The 17,765-nt window shown below is 41.2% G+C and overlaps 1 protein-coding gene across 4 annotated transcripts in view; it reads left to right on the forward strand.

Annotated features, from left to right (window-relative positions):
• DCBLD1 (discoidin, CUB and LCCL domain containing 1) overlaps positions 1–17,765 on the forward strand; it is a 68,794-nt gene that overhangs the window by 16,076 nt on the left and 34,953 nt on the right. For 3 of the 4 annotated variants that reach the window (XM_019929634.3, XM_019929635.3, XM_019929636.3), the window contains exon 2: positions 7,194–7,406. The exons of the other annotated variant lie outside the window; for it this stretch is intronic. In XM_019929634.3, coding sequence (XP_019785193.1) covers positions 7,194–7,406 — 213 coding nt within the window. The remainder of the gene's footprint in view (positions 1–7,193; positions 7,407–17,765) is intronic. 4 annotated transcript variants of the gene reach the window in all.

The following is a 17,765-nucleotide window of genomic DNA, read 5'->3' on the forward strand; positions in this document are numbered from 1 at the left end:
ATTGTATGTTCCTGCTTCCTTTGTCATAGATTAATTGACCATAAGTGTGTGGGTTTATTTCTGGGCTTTCTATCCTGTTCCATTAATCTATGTGTCTGTTTTTGTACCAGTACCATACTGTTTTGATTACCGTAGCATTGTAATATAGTCTGAAGTCAGGGGGTGTGATTCCTCCAGCTCCATACTTCTTTCTTAGGATTGTTTTGGCTATTCAGAGTCTTTGGTGTTTTAAAATTTTAAACATACAAATTAAAAAAATTTTTGTTCCAGTTCTGTGAAAAATGCTACTGGTAATTTGATAGGGATTGCACTGAATCTGTAGATTGCCCCCAGTTATCTTTTTAAAATGGTTTCATAAGATTGGTTTTTCAAGTCATGGTCCAAATAAGATTCATGTGGTTGTTGTGGTGTTTAAATTTCCTTTAATCTAAAATAAACCCTTTTTTTTTTTACACACACACACACACTGTATTTTATTTTTACAAGAGATAAATAAACTGACACCAAGCATTGTAAATGGATGACCACAACAAAAGCAACAATAATTGCAGTTACCAAACACGAAACACACTCATACTATGTCATAATATTGACATTCAGTCCAGTAATCCTCCACTGTAACAGCTCCTTTACTTTGCAGTGGAAATTGATTTGTATATTTTTTTGCCTCTGAGTCCTTGTGGGATTTTTTTTTTTCAAACAAAAAGTCACAAAAATTATAATCATCCTCATCAGTTCACTCAGTCCCATGTAATTAATTTTTTTTTATCTTAATCTTTTGTTAGCACTTTTTTTTAAAAAAAAAAGATGTTGGGGGTAGGAGTTTAGTAATTTATTTATTTATTTTTGCTGTGTTAGGTCTTTGTTTCTGTGCGAGGGCCTTCTCTAGCTGTGGCAAGCGGGGGCCACTCTTCATCGCAATGTGCGGGCCTCTCACTATCGTGGCCTCTCTTGTTGCGGAGCACAGGCTCCAGACGCGCAGGCTCAGTACTTGTGGCTCATGGGCCTAGTTGCTCCGTGGCATGTGGGATCCTCCCAGACCAGGGCTCGAACCTGTGTCCCCTGCATTAGCAGGCAGATTCTCAACCACTGTGCCACCAGGGAAGCCCCTGTTAGCACTTTTATGAATTCATCAGTTTTCCATTAGAGTTCTGAAAATGCTTATTCATTCAGTTCAGCAGTATAGTCAGTTACCAGAAACCTGTACTTGTCAGTCTTTTCCATGAATTCCTTGAAGATGAAACCCTTTTATAAAAACATTTTTGCAAAAGCATCAGAGTACACCCAGAAGTGTCTGTAAATGACAAAAGACTTAAAAATGACCACAGTTAAAGATTTGATGAGGGCTTCCCTGGTGGCGCAGTGGTTGAGAGTCTGCCTGCCGATGCAGGGGACGCGGGTTCGTGCCCCAGTCCAGGAAGATCCCACATGCCGCAGAGCGGTTGGGCCCGTGAGCCATGGCCACTGAGCCTGCGCGTCCGGAGCCTGTGCTCTGCAACAGGAGTAGCCACAACAGTGAGAGGCCCGAGTACCGCAAAAAAAAAAAAAAAAAAAAATTGATGAAAGTTCATAATAATGCAATTGACAAGGAAATTTAGTTATTTCTGAGATATACATTTTAAAGTAATAACTAGAATTATGACTTATAACATTATACCAGATCATATAAGAGTTTTAGAAATTTCATGTAATGTCTGAAACATTTATATTAACATATTTCCATACAAATAGCCCAAAAAAAGTTTAGTATTAGTTGTTCTTTTGTTTGTTTGGTTTTTTATACTGCAGGTTCTTATTAGTCATCACTTTTATACACATCAGTGTATACATGTCAATCCCAATCACCCAATTCAGCACACCACCATCCCCACCCCACCGTGGTTTTCCCCCCTTGGTGTCCTACGTTTGTTCTCTACATCTGTGTCTCAACTTCTGCCCTGCAAACAGTTCATCTGCACCATTTTTCTAGGTTCCACATACATGTGTTAATATACGATATTTGTTTTTCTCTTTCTGACTTACTTCACTCTATGACAGTCTCTAGATCCATCCACGTCTCAACAAATGACTCAATTTCGTTCCTTTTTATGGCTGAGTAATATTCCATTGTATATATGTACCACAACTTCTTTATCCGTTCGTCTGTTGATGGGCATTCAGGTTGCTTCCATGACCTGGCTACTGTAAATAGTGCTGCAATGAACATTGGGGTGCATGTATCTTTTTGAATTATGGTTTTCTCTGGGTATATACCCAGTAGTGGGATTGCTGGATCATATGGTAATTCTATTTTAGTTAAAATAAACACTTTTTAAAACGTTTCTTCATACAATTCGTTGTTGAAGAAACTGGGTCAGTTGCACCTAGAATATCACCTGGATTCAGCTAATGACTTCCTTGTGGTGTCAATACACTTGTGTTTCTACCCCTTGTGTTTCCTGTAAACTGAAGTTAGACGTAAAGGCTTGATGAGATTCAGAGTCAATTATCAATTGAAATGTTTTGGTTTTTGGCAAGAGTGCTTCATAGGTGTTGGTATGCAGAGCACATTTTATCCTAGCAGGAGACTTGTAATATCTGATTTTCTCACTTGTAGTCATGCTGAGATCCATTAATAAGTTTAGATGGTGACCTGCCTGATCCTTTCATTTTAAAGTTTTTCCTCTTGTAAAGCAACTGTACTCCAATAAAAATTAATTTAAAAAAATAAAGTTCTTCCTCAACCTTCTACCCAAAGGTTTTCCATCTATTTGTGACCATTGCCAGATACATCTTATTAGGGAGCTGTTCATTTTAATAGACAGATGTTGTGAAAGTATCTAAAAAGAGGTCTGGTAGGGCATCAGTGCAGGTGGTTTTCCAAAATTAAACACAAATACACTTGTGTTACAAAATCAAATAAAGAGATGACAAAAATGCTTTTAAAATCCTAGAACTAGATCATCTTGGAATTGTCATCTGGTATGTACCACTGGTTGAGTAGCCTTAAGGAAAGTCATATACATCTTGTCTTCTCATCTGTAAACTGGGGCATATATTATGAACCTCCCCAGACACAACACCCTATGCTCTTTAGACAAATGTGAGAACTTGGTTAATGGATTTAGTACACAGAGACTTTAGAATAAAAGTGGCCTCCTTTATTTGTTGTCATTTCCATGGTGATCTTTTTAATGCAAGCTTGTATAAATTCTTTAATTAAAAATAATTTAAGTAGAAGATCACAAAATCCAAAAAGTATAAAAAGTATAAAATAGAAAGAGCCCCTTCATTTTCACCCCCTGCCAGGAAAACTTAACCAGACTGACAGATTTTTTTAATTAAATTTTTTATTCTGAGATAATCATAGATCACATGCAGCTGTAAGAAATAATACAGAGTGATGTTGTGTACCCTCACCTGGTTTCCCCTGTGATAGCATCTTGCAAAGCTATAGTATAATATTACAACCATGATATTGATGTTGATACATTACATATGGAACGTGGACTGGTAGATTTTTAAATAACTCTTGTCGTCTTTCTTGTCAGTGTTTCTTAATTAGAGTTGGGCTCTGAGTTAAGCTACAAAAGTGTTAGGATGAGGTCGTGGAAATAGTGCTTCTCTGTTGTTTTCAATTGCATGCATATGCCTTATTGAGTATATGATACCATAGGCATTTTCTCTCCCTAGGCATTTTCCATTTGCTCTTTGGCATATTTCTAGTTCTTTTCTTCCCTCAGCTTTATTGAGATATAATTGATATATGACGTTGTGTAAGTTTAAGTCTACAATGCATTGGTTTTATACATTTATGTATTTCAAAGTTATTTAACACTGTAGCATTTGCTAACACTGCTGTCACCTCATGTAATCACTGTTTCCTTTTTGTGGTGAGAACATCTAAGATCTACTCTCCTAACAACTTCCAATTATATACTATAATATTGTTAACTATATCTAGTCCTTTGAAGTCATCAAAACTGTGGAAAGACAGTAGGTTGAAAATTCCTGATGTCATTAGTACCCAGGGAATAAGTTTATTATATTAGTGCTTGCCACAGCAGACTCCATAAGTAGTCTTCCATAGGCCGGAGTGAAATTGCAACTTCTGATGACAGTTTGCTTTGTAATAAATTAGGACTCAGCCGTTCCTTTCAGGTTTTTTGGCAGAAGAAAGACCTAGTTTCATTCTGATAGTTAATGGAAAAGGGCAGCTTCTCCACATCTGAGCCACAGTCCCCCACGTAAAGTAAGGATGGGAGGGTTGAAGACTTAAACCTGCTCACATTCTGCCAGTGTCGCTGGGTGAGATGAGTTTCCTCTTGGGCGTTAGAGTAGAAGGCATTGAAAAGAAGCATAATTACAGGCTTGAATAAAAGTGACACCCTGGAATTTTCCTTTGTCATGACATGTCGCTTAAAACTTCGAATACAGTAATCATGTGTGGGCTGATTCACCTGTAACTGAGCCTCATTTTATGTCTAGGAAAAGATTTCACTTTCTTTTCTCTTATAAAAGCAGAATTTCATAGTACTAAGAAACGAGACATTTAAAGGTTTCACAGGTCATACCTTGGTGGCTTAGAGGGGGTTAGTTATGTGTATAATTATATGCATAGTTGTACACTAGTTACCCTAGTGTTGTTTCATCAGGGTGCTCCAAGTCACTGCCTCCTAAGGTTGGGCGAGTCTTAGAAACGAGTTACAGGACCCTGTGGGGAGCTAGGGCGTTTGTCTCCTTTAAAGGGGCAGCCACTGCCTTCAGCCCTGTGAGAACACCTGCTGGTATGATTGCCCTGTCTTCCAGTTTCCAAGAGAAATTGTCAATTGGATTTTTTTTTTTTTTTACAAAAGCCTTTAAGAGCAGGTAAATCATTCTAAATTTAAATCAAAGTCCCTATGTGCTTCTGCACTGTATGCTTTAGTATAATTTTCATTTAATTCTCAACAATTTGGTACTTACTGCCAGAGAGCCCAAGGAGTATAGTTATCACCTCAAACTTAAGAACCAAACTTACAACCTTTGTCCCCAAACCTGCTTGCCCTCTGGGCTTCCCTTTCTGTCATATTAACCTCAGTGTTCCCATCATTTCTGGACTCAACGTCTCAACGTTTTTTCATTTTTTTCTCCTCTTGTCTTTCCCACTATAATTAACCGAAACCCGAGCCTGTTGGTTTTTTTCTTGTGAACCCCCTGTTTCTCTTTCCCTTTCCATTCCAGCCACCCCGTTCCTAGCCCTCCTGCTGCCCTTCTGAGGCAGATTCTCCTGCATCCTAGTTCCTGTATCGAAACTTTTTCTAATACCTCTTTCATTATCTCCCTTCTCAAAAACCTCTGTGGACCCCTATTATAGCCTACTGTATAAATTCCACAACTTCTGCCTGGACCTCCAGGTTTCAGAGTAGTTTTATCTTAGCTGTCTATCTCCGTTTCCCTCTGGTACTAACTCATTCCTCCTATAGGTCAACTCCCCCAGTGCAACCTCCCTGCTTGGAATCTTGTGAGAGTTTCTGCATAATGGGTGGGTCCTTGCCTGAGCTTGATGGCTGATTTGGGATAGACTCTGCAGTTTTCCCCAACCCCTTATTTTAACTAGACCCCCATGTCTTTTGGGCTGCAAGCCTCAGGGCAAGAAGGAGGTAGAATAGAGGAAGACCCCAGATGAATCCTCTAGCAGGGACTAGCCTGGAGAAGGAAGAAGGCTGCCTTGGGCTTCAGATTCCCAGGATGCCCAAGTTGGGGCTTGTCCGTAGGAGGCTTTGGGATGCCTTCTGTTACCACCTCCACCGAGAGTTCCTTCTCCAACAGACTTCTGCTTCCGGTGCAGGGCAAAAATTCTGGCTTTGTTTCTTTGAAGCCGTAGTAACCACAGGCATTTTGTACTTCGGACTTTGCATGCAGTGTTTGCTCCTAACCTTGCAGCCCACCCAGTTGTGCATGCTGTTAGATGTTTGGGTGATTAACCTGGTCACTTTAATATACTGGAACAACTTGTTAGTCAATTGATTAACTACCCTGTTCAGAAAGTCTTAAGAGAATTCCTTGTTTTAGTGGAGTAGTGAGAGTTCACTGAAATAGATTCTCTTGCCCTCTCTGGCCCTTTGTTTAAGCTCCTGCTATGTCAGGGATACCTAGTGTTATAGTTATCAGAACATGGAACTCTCCCATTTCACTCTGAGTCCTGAGCAGCCATTGCTGCTTTTATGCGTCTCCAACAATGCCATGTCTGGCAGGTGGCAAGCACTCAGTACAGTATATCCTTGACGCTCATGATACATCTTGAGTCTATCAGGAACTTCCAAATCTGTGACTGTTACTAACTGAGATGTGCATGTCAGATGCTTGTTAGTCCCCAGTTGAATGACAGGCTCTTAAACAAAGTCCTCTCAGCATAAGCCTCAGAATCTACCAGGAGCATTTTGCATACATGATCCCATTTAATCGGGACAGTGACCCCTGAAATGAGTAGTAGTAGTTTCTCGGTTGCAAATTAGTTCATGGCATTGGCTTGCTAGTAGACAAAACCACAAATGGCAACTCTGCAAATACCAAGGGCCCACTGTGCAAGTGTGGATGGGTAGATATCTGAATAGATAATTAGAAAAAGTAATTAGACTAAATGATGTGTTTGCAAAGGGCTTACCATGCTAATACATGAAACATTTTGATCAACAGTATTCAGAAGATTAAACTGAGAAACAAGAGATGAAATAACCTGGAATAATAAATACGGTTTAATAATTCAATCCTTTTTTTTTAGCTTTTCCCTCTCTCTCCATAGAAGGAGTAGAATACCTAAGATGAAGATTATACTGGACGTTTTCAGTCCTCAGTAAAAATTAATTTCACTTACTTTTTAAATTTTTTTTAGAAGATGTTGGGGGTAGGAGTTTATTAATTAGTTTATTTATTTTTGCTGTGTTGGGTGTTCGTTTCTATGCGAGGGCTTTCTCTAGTTGCGGCAAGCGGGGGCCACTCTTCATCGCGGTGTGCGGGCCTCTCACTATCGCAGCCTCTCTTGTTGCAGAGCACAGGCTCCAGACACGCAGGCTCAGTAGTTGTGGCCCACGGGCCCAGTCGCTCCGCGGCATGTGGGATCCTCCCAGACCAGGGCTCGAACCCATGTCCCCTGCATTAGCAGGCAGACTCCCAACCACTGCGCCACCAGGGAAGCCCTCACTTACTTTTTGTATTCTTTTTTTCTTTAACAGGTGATGGCTGTGGGCACATAGTGACCTACAAGGACAGTGGCACCATGACATCTAAGAACTATCCAGGGACTTACCCCAATCACACTATTTGTGAAAAGACGATCACAGTACCGAAGGGGAAGAGATTGATTCTGAGGTTGGGAGATTTGGATATTGAATCCCAGACCTGTGCTTCTGACTACCTTCTGTTCACTAGCTCTTCAGATCAATATGGTAAGAAAAGAGATCTAGGTTTCACTGAGCATGGGAAAATTTGAGATGCAGGGAGGAGGCACGTGGCACGCTCATCAGTGTTACAGCCTGGGAAGATCAGAAGAGGAACTTGCTCCTTGTAGACTCTCGGGGTAGCTCCCATGGATACACTTGTTTCATAAGCTGCACAAAAGACATCTGAGGAGATAGTAGCCTTGCGTGGGTCTCAGGAGCTTAGTTAGTTTATATCTTGTCGGGAAGACAATTGGAGATATATAGCATTTGGCTAAAACACCTACAGTTCATTCATTTGTGTGACATGTTTATTGAACAGTGGTCATGTGTTCAAGTGCTCTGTGGAGTACTGGGTGGGATACAGCAGTGAAAAAACAAAGTTCCTCCTTTCATTGTGCTTACACTGGTAGAGGGGAGGGGGGAAAACAAACAAACAAATACATCTATAATATGAGAGGCAGTGAGAAAGAAAAATAAGGAATAAGAAAAAGGAGTCATCCTAAGGTGATACCAAGTCTGATTCTGAGTGTGTTTGTGTTCAAATGGGATGGTCAGGAAGCCTTCTCCAATAAGAAGACATTTGAGCAGAGACCCAAATGGAGTGAGTGAAGGGACTGTACACATATGTCTGGGGTCAGTTTTCTGGGTAGGGGAAGGGCAAGTGCAAAGGACAGTTTTCAGAGTAACCTTCTGAAATTAAGCTTTTTGTGGTTTGGGGTGTGCTGTTAGCACACTGGTGTCTGAAATCACCATTAGCACTAACCCTACAGCCCCTAGCCCAAGGAAACAACTTGGGTTTCGTGGATTAGAAGACAAAGACAGAACTTAAGTACAGATTCTTCTGAGATTAGAGACTTTTTGAAATTCTCTGTGTGTTACAACTTCAAAAATGATACAGGTTTTAAGCAAAACCCTGTCCTCCTGCTAGTTCTATAGGTAATTTCTCTCAAACACACAGCTTTAAGGCTGTCTTTACCTTTGCATCCAGAGCTTCCTCACTCCTCCCAGGGTGGAAGCCCAGACCAGTCCCGAGACTGTTCAGAGGTCTAAACCTATCTAGCCCCCATGGAGGAGAAAACTTAAGATTTATTTTTTTTATCCCTCAGAATATTATCTGTATTTTAATGTTGGTTGAATTACTCTGACAGAGTAAAGATGGTTGATTTCATATACTTAGTTGCAACTTTTTAACTCCAGTTTGACTCAAATGGGAAAAATGAGAATTCCAGGGATGCTTACGGCCCTTGGGAACACTAACTGTTCTGTTAGCTCTGGTAATCGAATGTGTGGTAATTTATGGAGCCACTCTTCAGGGAATCCTTCATTGGCCAGGAAATTTCCTTCAGATTCAGAGGGCATTGAGTGTCAGAGCTCCTGTGTAAAACGCGAGGGAAAGTGCTGCAGGGCCAGAAACGGCTTTTCCACACTAGTCTCTGTGGGGAAGCATCTCCTTTTCCAGAAGATGAGCAGTTAATTCCACCTGCTGACAGAGCAGCAGCTAATCACCTCTGTTGCTCTGGGTCTCTCTCAGCTTGGGGGCTGAGGTGAGAACTAGAGAGGGGAGCAAATCGTCCTGAAACAGGATAAGAGAATGGATGTGGCTTTCCCACACCAAGGCGTCTACTCCATTGTCTTTGTTGTATATTCCCAAATACACAAAAAGGAGGAAAAGCCTGGGATTAACTACATTTTAGGAGCTGGGTTACAAGGTGATCTTGGTTGGCCTCAGGGCACTCTAGTCCACATTTCCAGCTTCTAGAATTTTCAAGATTTAGACTCTTCACTAGGAAGTGCGTAATGAATTGCAATTCATTTCAATAAAGCCCAGTAAATTCGTTTTTCTCTTTAAATTTTTTCCTACATAGTTATGTTTGTCTTTTAAAAACAGAATATATACTCATTATAGAAATAAGCATACTCATCGTATGTCAGGCACATGCTTGGCCTCACGTAGGTTTTCTGGAATCCTTACATCCACCCTGCAAGGTAAATATTATTAACTCCTTTTTACAAACAGGGAAACTGAGGTACGGTGAGTATTTTATTTTATTCTATTTTAGGAACATGCTGAAGATCACAAAGCTAGTTAAGGGCTGAAAGGAAAATTTATATCTATGTCTTTGTGGCTCTGAAACATCTGTTTCCAGATGTCTGTTCCTCTCCCAGTACCGACGCCCAAAGAAAAACTCAGGGCCTTATCACCCTTCCCAGGTGGACCAGCCCAGTATTACATCATACAGCAATTTTGCCTAAAACACAGGTGTAGTTAATACTTTGGGTTGGGGATGTTCTTAAGATAAAATATTTAAGGATGCTCAGAAGTTCTTTCTTTTGAGGCTACGTAAAAGATTCCCTGATCAGTCGTGTTAAGGCAAATCCAGCAGACAAGAATAACAGAAATTAGCAATAAAAGGAATGCATGGAAAGGAAATTAGAATACTTCAATCCTATAAGCATATTTAAAAAGAAGTACATTCTAAATTTTCTTGTAGTCAGAACTACAGATTTTCTTTGTTAGGAAAATCTTTATTACATATAGGCTGAAAAAGTTCTATCTCAACCTGAGTAAAGTTAATGTGCCCTTAAAAAAAAATTAAGTGGCTTAGGGCCAGATATAGCAGGTGTACACATGCATATGTGTGTATGCTGCATATATATATTTGTGTCTTTTGTAGTTTTGAAGAGCATTCTGGGAGGAGCCACTTATTCATATATGTATACTTACAGTATTTAATCCAGTGACTTGAATGTAGTAGATACTCCGTGTATAAGTGGTTTTAAAAGTGAATTGGCAAATTCAATGGCGAGGAACCAGTTCAGTAAAACATGTAATACCTGCAATACTAAGCAGCTACTTGGTGAAAAGGCTATTAACATAGAAAGCTGCTTAGGATATAGTGTTAGGTAAAATATGAATACACAGTAATGTCCTAATAATAGAAAAAAGCCTCTGAATAAAGTAAGACAGAACATAATTGTAGCAAAATGTTAGAAGGAGGACTTTAAAAGGTTCAACTCTGGGTATTGTTATATTTTCTCTCTACTCTCTGTTTTTTTCTCTAATAAACATACATTTCTTAAAAAAGTAGATTTTCTTTGCCCAAGAACACTAACTTTAGACCTGTATTTTAATTTAGTTAAAATAGTCCCCTGGTCACTTTGAACCTCCTGGAGGAGTGTATCATCTGCAGAGGAGAGAGAGAAGGAAGAGGGGGAGGAGTGCTTTGTTGGCCTGTGCAAGCTCAGGGAGTGTCCCTTCCTTTGGGACTGTTGCCCAGCTCCCTGGAGTGGGGAAGGCCCCTCTGCAGCCAGTGTGGCCACAGGACTGTGGAGGGAGGGTCTCAGGGATCCAAAGCGCTGTTGCCTGGGCTGGCAGTCGAGGGAAGTACCCACTGCAGTTCCCCCCGCGGGGACCATATGTTCTAGAGTACCTCCTGCAATTCCAGTATACAGGGCTCTAAAGGTGACATGTATGGCTGAAAGAGCTGAATAGTTTTGGTTTATCCAGCTCAGTTTTTTTCAATTAATGGCTAAAACCCATTGCCGAGAGATTTTAAGACTCAACACTATCAGACTTTTGAATGTGGAGTTAATGTTTGGAAAAAGAATAATGTTTTCTGGCATCCCTGTTTATAAGCTCTGCCAAGAGTGGACATAGTTGCAATGTGATTGCATTAACCATTGTGGATATGCTGAAGTTATATAGTTTTAATCCTTATGCAGTTCATTTGTAATGGCTCACCCCCCCGTGCCGATTTTGTTTTAAATGTTTGGTTCATATACTTCGGGTGCTTTCATTCGTGGTAGCAAAACGTTTAATACTATAAACAAGTGTGACCCACACCAGCTTTCACAGTGATCAAGCAAAATACACACCTGATCTCACTGATTGTTAAGAGACCTGATACAAATAAGATGGGGTTGTTATTCTTCTGTTTCTCATATATGATAATGAGGGCTGATATTTCAGATTCAAACATCAGTTAAAAGAATGTACTTACATATATCTGTGGCTGAGTTAAGACACGGATTCTCCCTTTTAAAATACTCTTGAAACAGCCAGGATGCAGCAAAGTTGATAAACTATATCAACCTCACTTTGGAATATATGTTGCTTAAGAACAAAATAAGATTTTAAAGTTACTTTTAAACATAAACTTTTAAACGTATAAAAATTTTGGGCTGTAAACATATATACTGACTTTTAAGATCATGTGTACTAATATCCTGGCCAAAAAAAATGTTTAAGAAGTATCATACTTTGATTAGTAGAGATTGTTCTCACTATAACTAAGGGTATTCTGCATTTTTGTTTAAGACACCAAAGTAACAGAGCCTCCCTTCAAAAGAAACACTCATGTCCCTTTTCTGGTCTAGAATCCAATCAGGATCGTGAAGCACTTAGCTGTTGTATAGTAGTTCAGATTGCTGCTTTGGTACTGATTCTCAATCTCCTCCCTTTTATATTTGTGATGTAAAATAATAAGAGGTTAGTTATATAAAATTTTAAAACATCTTGAACTTGGGGGAAGAGTAGGTGCTGATTCAGGCATTGTGTCATAACCAGTGTACCTACATTTAAACTATGAAACGTCTCACATTGATTTATGACACTGAAGAGGGAAGGCTATGAATTCATATTGAAGATCGTTATTCTCAACTTTAAAACTTGTTATGGACCCTCTAACCTTTACTGGTTAAGTTCCATTTCCAGTCTTACTGACCACAAAGAATTCATCCAGAGGTTTGTTTCTGTCATGACTGCTTTTGGGGATCCCAGAGAAACTGTCATTTCTGTTTCCTGATATTTCAAGAAGATTGACTCGGTCCCAGTTTTCCATGAAAGTTGATCTTCCCCCAGTGGGCAGAGTTTAGGGCTATTCCTAACCTGCTGGGGCAATCTCGGTGGGAGCCAGATACTGGTTTCTCGGGATCTCAGAGGACCTTGTTCTCACGTAGTTTCAGAGACTTCCCCGCCTAGGTCACTGTGGATCAATAACACCAGGCTGGCCTTCAGCATGGATTGAGATGAGCACTTCTGTTTCTATGCAGAGTTTTCACTTGGGCTTAAGAGTGCAGACTCTGGAATTAAACTGCCTGGCTCCAAATTCCTGCCGTACTACTCATTTTTTAATTACATGACCTTGAGCAAATTACTTAACTTTCTGTATCTCCATATCCCCATCTTTAAAATGGGCAAAATGATAGTATCCGCCACATATGGGTGATTGAGGCACATGTATATATAACTTACAAGAATGATGTCTGGCACATAACAAGCATTCAGTAAATGTTAGCCACCATCATCACTCCCTCCCTACTCCCCTTCCTCCTCTTGCCCTTCCCCCCTTTCCACCCCCTCTTCCTCCCCAATGGCCTTGCACACAGTTCATTCTTTGTCTAAGATGTCTGAGAGCAGAGAACACATCGGTCCCTCTCAATACCCCGAGAACGCTCCTTCCACCCAGCAGAGGCTGAGTTGCGGCAGCACACCCCACCCTACCCATCCTGGTGCGTTCCTGGTGACCTAAAGTTACCCAAATCAGTCCAAGCCTGTGGCAGGGGTTCCCTGAGCCAGAAAGAGCTTCGTGGACAGATTTTCTCCATCCAGCTTCATGAGATGAGCCGAGAACCCATGTTCCCTAAGCCCATGGTACATTCAGTTTGGCTTTTTATTTTCACTGCCACCACCAGTCCACATCTTTGTATCTATTTCTTATAGAAAGAGCTTCCTGATTTTCCCCTCTCTCCTTTCACCAGTCTCCATTCCCTCCGGACCATCTACGATTATCTTGTTAAATATTGTTGTAATAATTTCTTTCTTTCCTTATTTCAAAAATTATTATTGTGTCCCACTGTCCACAGACACTTGTTAGCATGGTTCAAGGCTCGCTCGTGCACTCTCTTCCCACTCACATTTCCAGCCACATCATTTTTAAAAATTAATTAATTTTTTGGCTGCGTTGGGTCTTCATTGGTGCGTGTGGGCTTTCTCTCGTGCGGCGACTGGGGGCTACTCTTTGTTGCAGTGCACGGACTTCTCATTGCGGTGGCTTCTCTTGTTGCGGAGCACAGGCTCTAGGCTCGTGGGCTAAGTAGAACACAGACTCAGTAGTTGTGGTGCACGGACTTAGTTGCTCTGTGGCATGTGGGGTCTTCCTGGACCAGGGCTCAAACCCGTGTCCCCTGCATTGGCAGGCGGATTCTTAACCACTGCACCACCGGGGAAGTCCTCCAGCCACATCTCTGAGTCTCCGCATCTCCTATGCCTTTTCCTAAACATATCACACAGTTTCATGTTCGGTACATTTGATGATGTTATTTCTTCCATGTGTTATTTCTTCCTCTATTTCTTCCCCTGCTTTTCTGCCCCTTCTAACACACACACACACACACACACACATACACACACAAACACAAAGCAAATCCAATGCCACTTACCCTAGAACCTCCTCTGATGTCCAGCAGCTCCAGTCGGTCCCTCGTCTGGACTCACGTTGTTTTTCTAAGCTGTCAGTGCAGCACCAATCTCAGGTTGAGATCATTATTTTAGCTTCTCTACCAGATAGGGGGTTTTCTGAGGAAGGAATTGCATTTTATTCATCCTTCGCTTATCCTCTGTTGCTTAGCGTAGTCTTACACTGGCAGATGCTCAGTCAGTGTTTAACGAGTCTGACTGCATGTAGCTTGATCTTGGCAAACTTTATATATTTAAAAATCTATAAGCTTATAAATTTGAGTGTCTTTTTTCACACTGTAGGAAGATTTACAGTAAGATTCCTCTATCGGGCTTCACTGGTGGCGCAGTGGTTGAGAGTCCGCCTGCCGATGCAGTGGACACGGGTTTATGCCCCGGTCCGGGAAGATCCCACATGCCGCAGAGCGGCTGGGCCCGTGAGCCATGGCCGCTGAGCCTGCGCGTCCGGAGCCTGTGCTCCACAACGGGAGAGGCCACAACAGTGAGAGGCCCGCGTACCGCAGAAAAAAAAAAAAAAGATTCCTGTATCAATAAATATCCCCTCCTCATTTAAAGAAAGACTTGATCTACCTAAAATTTTCGGACTCTACTTAGCATATAGAAAAGACCATGAAACAGTAAAGAAGGTGTCTGCAGTGGAGCGTTCATCTGTGCCGTACACTGTGCTTTGGCGCTCCAGAGTTACTCACTTAACCCTCGTAATAGCCCTGTAAGAGGGGGCCTATTATTAGCCTCCACACATAAGAAAACTGAAGCTCAAAGAGGTCAAGTAACTTGCTTACAATCACTTAACTAGATCTGGGATTCAAGTCTGGGCATTTGACTCCAGGGATCCCACTTTTAAGCACCGTGCCATTCCCATTCAGGGTGACAAAAGCCATCTGATCCTGTGGCTTGTGCAGAAGAAGTGAGCTGTAGTTCTTGTTCGTTATTTGCTGAATGATGAACAAGAAATGGAGACCTCTGCAGGCCTTCCCCTAGGGGTCTGAGAACCAAATGGAGTTCTGAGAAGTCACTCACACGCAGAGTGCTGGTATGAATTCAAGGTTTAAAAAAATGCATCTTAGTCAGAAAATTAAGGGAGACATCATGGTCAGTGAACCTAATTGTAGTCAGTTAAATTAGCTGTGCTGTGCTAAATGATTTGCACTATAGAAAAGCCAGGAAGTTCCAGAATTGTTCTCTTATACTTCCTGTACTTCCACCTTCACCCCCCCCCCCAGTATTTTTTTAACCATTGTCAGTGACTTAGAAGTACAACGATATGAAGTCAACCGTTAATATTTATATTACACCAGGAACAAGAGAAATGGGAAAAGTAGGAAATAATACTAAGTGTTTTGACTCATAATTGCAACAAGATTTCTGTGATAATAGTTTAGAATGATACTTATTGCAATATGCAATACCTGGCATATTGCAGTAAGGTCTAATCATTATGCCCTGCCTGTTGATTTTTTTAAAAAATTCCAAATAGAGAAAAATACAAGATTGGCAGCCTCTATTTTATACATGGTTTATGTCTCACAGCCATATTATGGAGAATGCAAACTTCTTAGGACTTTTAATGATAAAGCAAAAGCCTTTGAAGAAGCTTGTGGAAAGTTGTTTTGGGCCTCAACCACCCCAGAGGTGCGTCCTCCTCTATGACTGAGGCTACTTTGGTGGAAATGCTTGAGAAGGACTGATTTTTGTTTGTTTTGCTTTGTTTTGCCTTTTATGCCAAGGTAGAATACAGAAAGAATCGTAAACTTATAAAAAAGGTTATATCAGCCAGAAAGTTCCATGCTAGATGTCTCATTAACATAACCATAATCGTCAAGGAGAGGAAGTATTGGCCTCCACCGCCTCCTCTTCCTCAAACACTTTCCCAGAGATGCACTGTGATTCATTTCAGCCAATTGCCATCTTTTGTGGGGAGAGAAGTAATGGCCTAGGTGGGTTCTGCTGTGAAAGCGCTTCTTGACCTGAGTCCCTAGCCCCAAGTAAAGCCGCACCTTTGTCTAGGAATCCGCCTGGTTCATTTATCATCTGTCACTGATTTTTGTCTGGGAACCAGAGACCAAAACTCTCCAGGGATACCACTTACATTCTTACGTGACTATGGTTTTAATGACACAGTCCAGGAATATCCCTTTTTTTATGCTAATTTCCCTCCTTTTCAAAGAAAATGGCCCTGAAAATTCTGTAATTTTGTACAGTGACCTATTGCAATTAGCAAGCAAGGACAAACCCTGCCATCTGACTGCATAGAAAAAAAAATAACAAAAGGAAAATGGACACAAGTCCAGTGGCGTTTGCAGCCTCGACATTTCTGGAGACTGTTTTATCAGCACGCCTCTGCACCCAGATCTGGGCCGTGCCAGGTACCACTTCCCTGGCAGCTGGCTGATGGTGTGCCGAGTGGTTGGCTCTGCCAGTGGCTCTCCCGGGGAGCATCACTTCATCTCATTGGCATGTTCTTATCTGTCATGAGAAATTAAATGTGTGCTTAAGTTGGTGCTCGTAAGGCTAATGAAGGTTTTTAGGAGTTTTTTGTTGTTCAGTTTGATTTATGGCAGATCTGTCAAGACTTAAGTTTTTTATTTGCTCTCTGTTTTTCACCCCCGGTTATGGAGAGGGAGGGGTCTCTTTGATTTCCTTTAACAGCATGCATACCATTTTTTAAACACATCTTTTTCACAGATGAAACAATAACTTACTGTTGTCAGTTTCAAGATCAAAAGCATAGACCCATCTGTAATGACTTGGAACAGTTACTAAACAAAATATTACCTTGTAATGTCTGGAGACTTAGGCAGACAGGCCATGGAGAATGCAGCAGGAGGATAAATTGCTGCACAGATTGTCAGATTGCCAGAGAATCCAGAGGACTGGCTCCAGGCAGGCAGTTCATTCTTCCTTGTAGGACAGTTTGCTTTTATTCACACGTGGGAAGATAAAGGGTTTCCCTTCTCAGCTGCTCATGGAACAGGGGATGTGTTGAGAGGAACTGGCCTACTGTGCTCAAAGCAGGCAGCTCCTAGGGTTCCTGGCCCTTTATTCCTTTTGTCCAAGGAATCAGTCCATTGTCTGCTAGCTCTTGGTCTCATGTCTGGTGCCAAATGCCACATGCTATTCCATTTGGTGTCATTGATGGCTTTTCCCACAATCCAGGGTGACTCACTACATTCCACAAAAGGTAGAGGATTTATTTTTTTGATTTTTCTGCCTACTTGATGAACTGCCTTTCTGCTGTCTCCCAATCTGGTGGGAATTTGAGACTACAAAGGTGGAACCTGCTTCCCAGACAAGGATAGAGGTGAGGAGGAAGGTCATTGTTAGACAGCAAGTCTAAGTTCTATGAAACACAGCACTGCCAGTTGTGAAGCAAACCTCTATGCAGACTGTGAGTCTTACTTTTAGGTCTGCTAGAGGTCTTCAGAACCACTCAAGAAGGTTTGGGGTTCAGTCTGACTGTGAATTGAAACAGGTTTACCAATCTAGGAACACTGCACAGGATGGCAAATATAACCATGGTCAAAGCTAGAAGTCACCTCTGAGCTCTTACTTGGGCTTCCAGTGGCATTGTGCATGTTCAAATACAGGTGTAGATCCTTTTGAAAAATTGGGACAGAGAGTACTAACAGTAAATATATCTTTGGGGCAGGTGTGGGTGGTGAAAGGCTTTCATAAGAAAAGATATCATCCTCCAGGGAGTCTACTGAAAACTGAGAGCATTGCTTAGGACAGACTCCTTTCATGGTTTCCCATTAATTATTTTTCCCTCTCACTGCCACTCACATTTTTCTATTTTCATCTCTTTTTCCCTTTTAATTCTAGGAATGCAGTTATTAACTTCTAATCTGTGAAAAGGAATCTTTATCTGTCAGACCTTCAGACAGGCA

Source organism: Tursiops truncatus, chromosome 12 (genome assembly GCF_011762595.2).
Source record: "Tursiops truncatus isolate mTurTru1 chromosome 12, mTurTru1.mat.Y, whole genome shotgun sequence".
Taxonomy (NCBI): Eukaryota; Metazoa; Chordata; class Mammalia; order Artiodactyla; family Delphinidae; genus Tursiops; species Tursiops truncatus.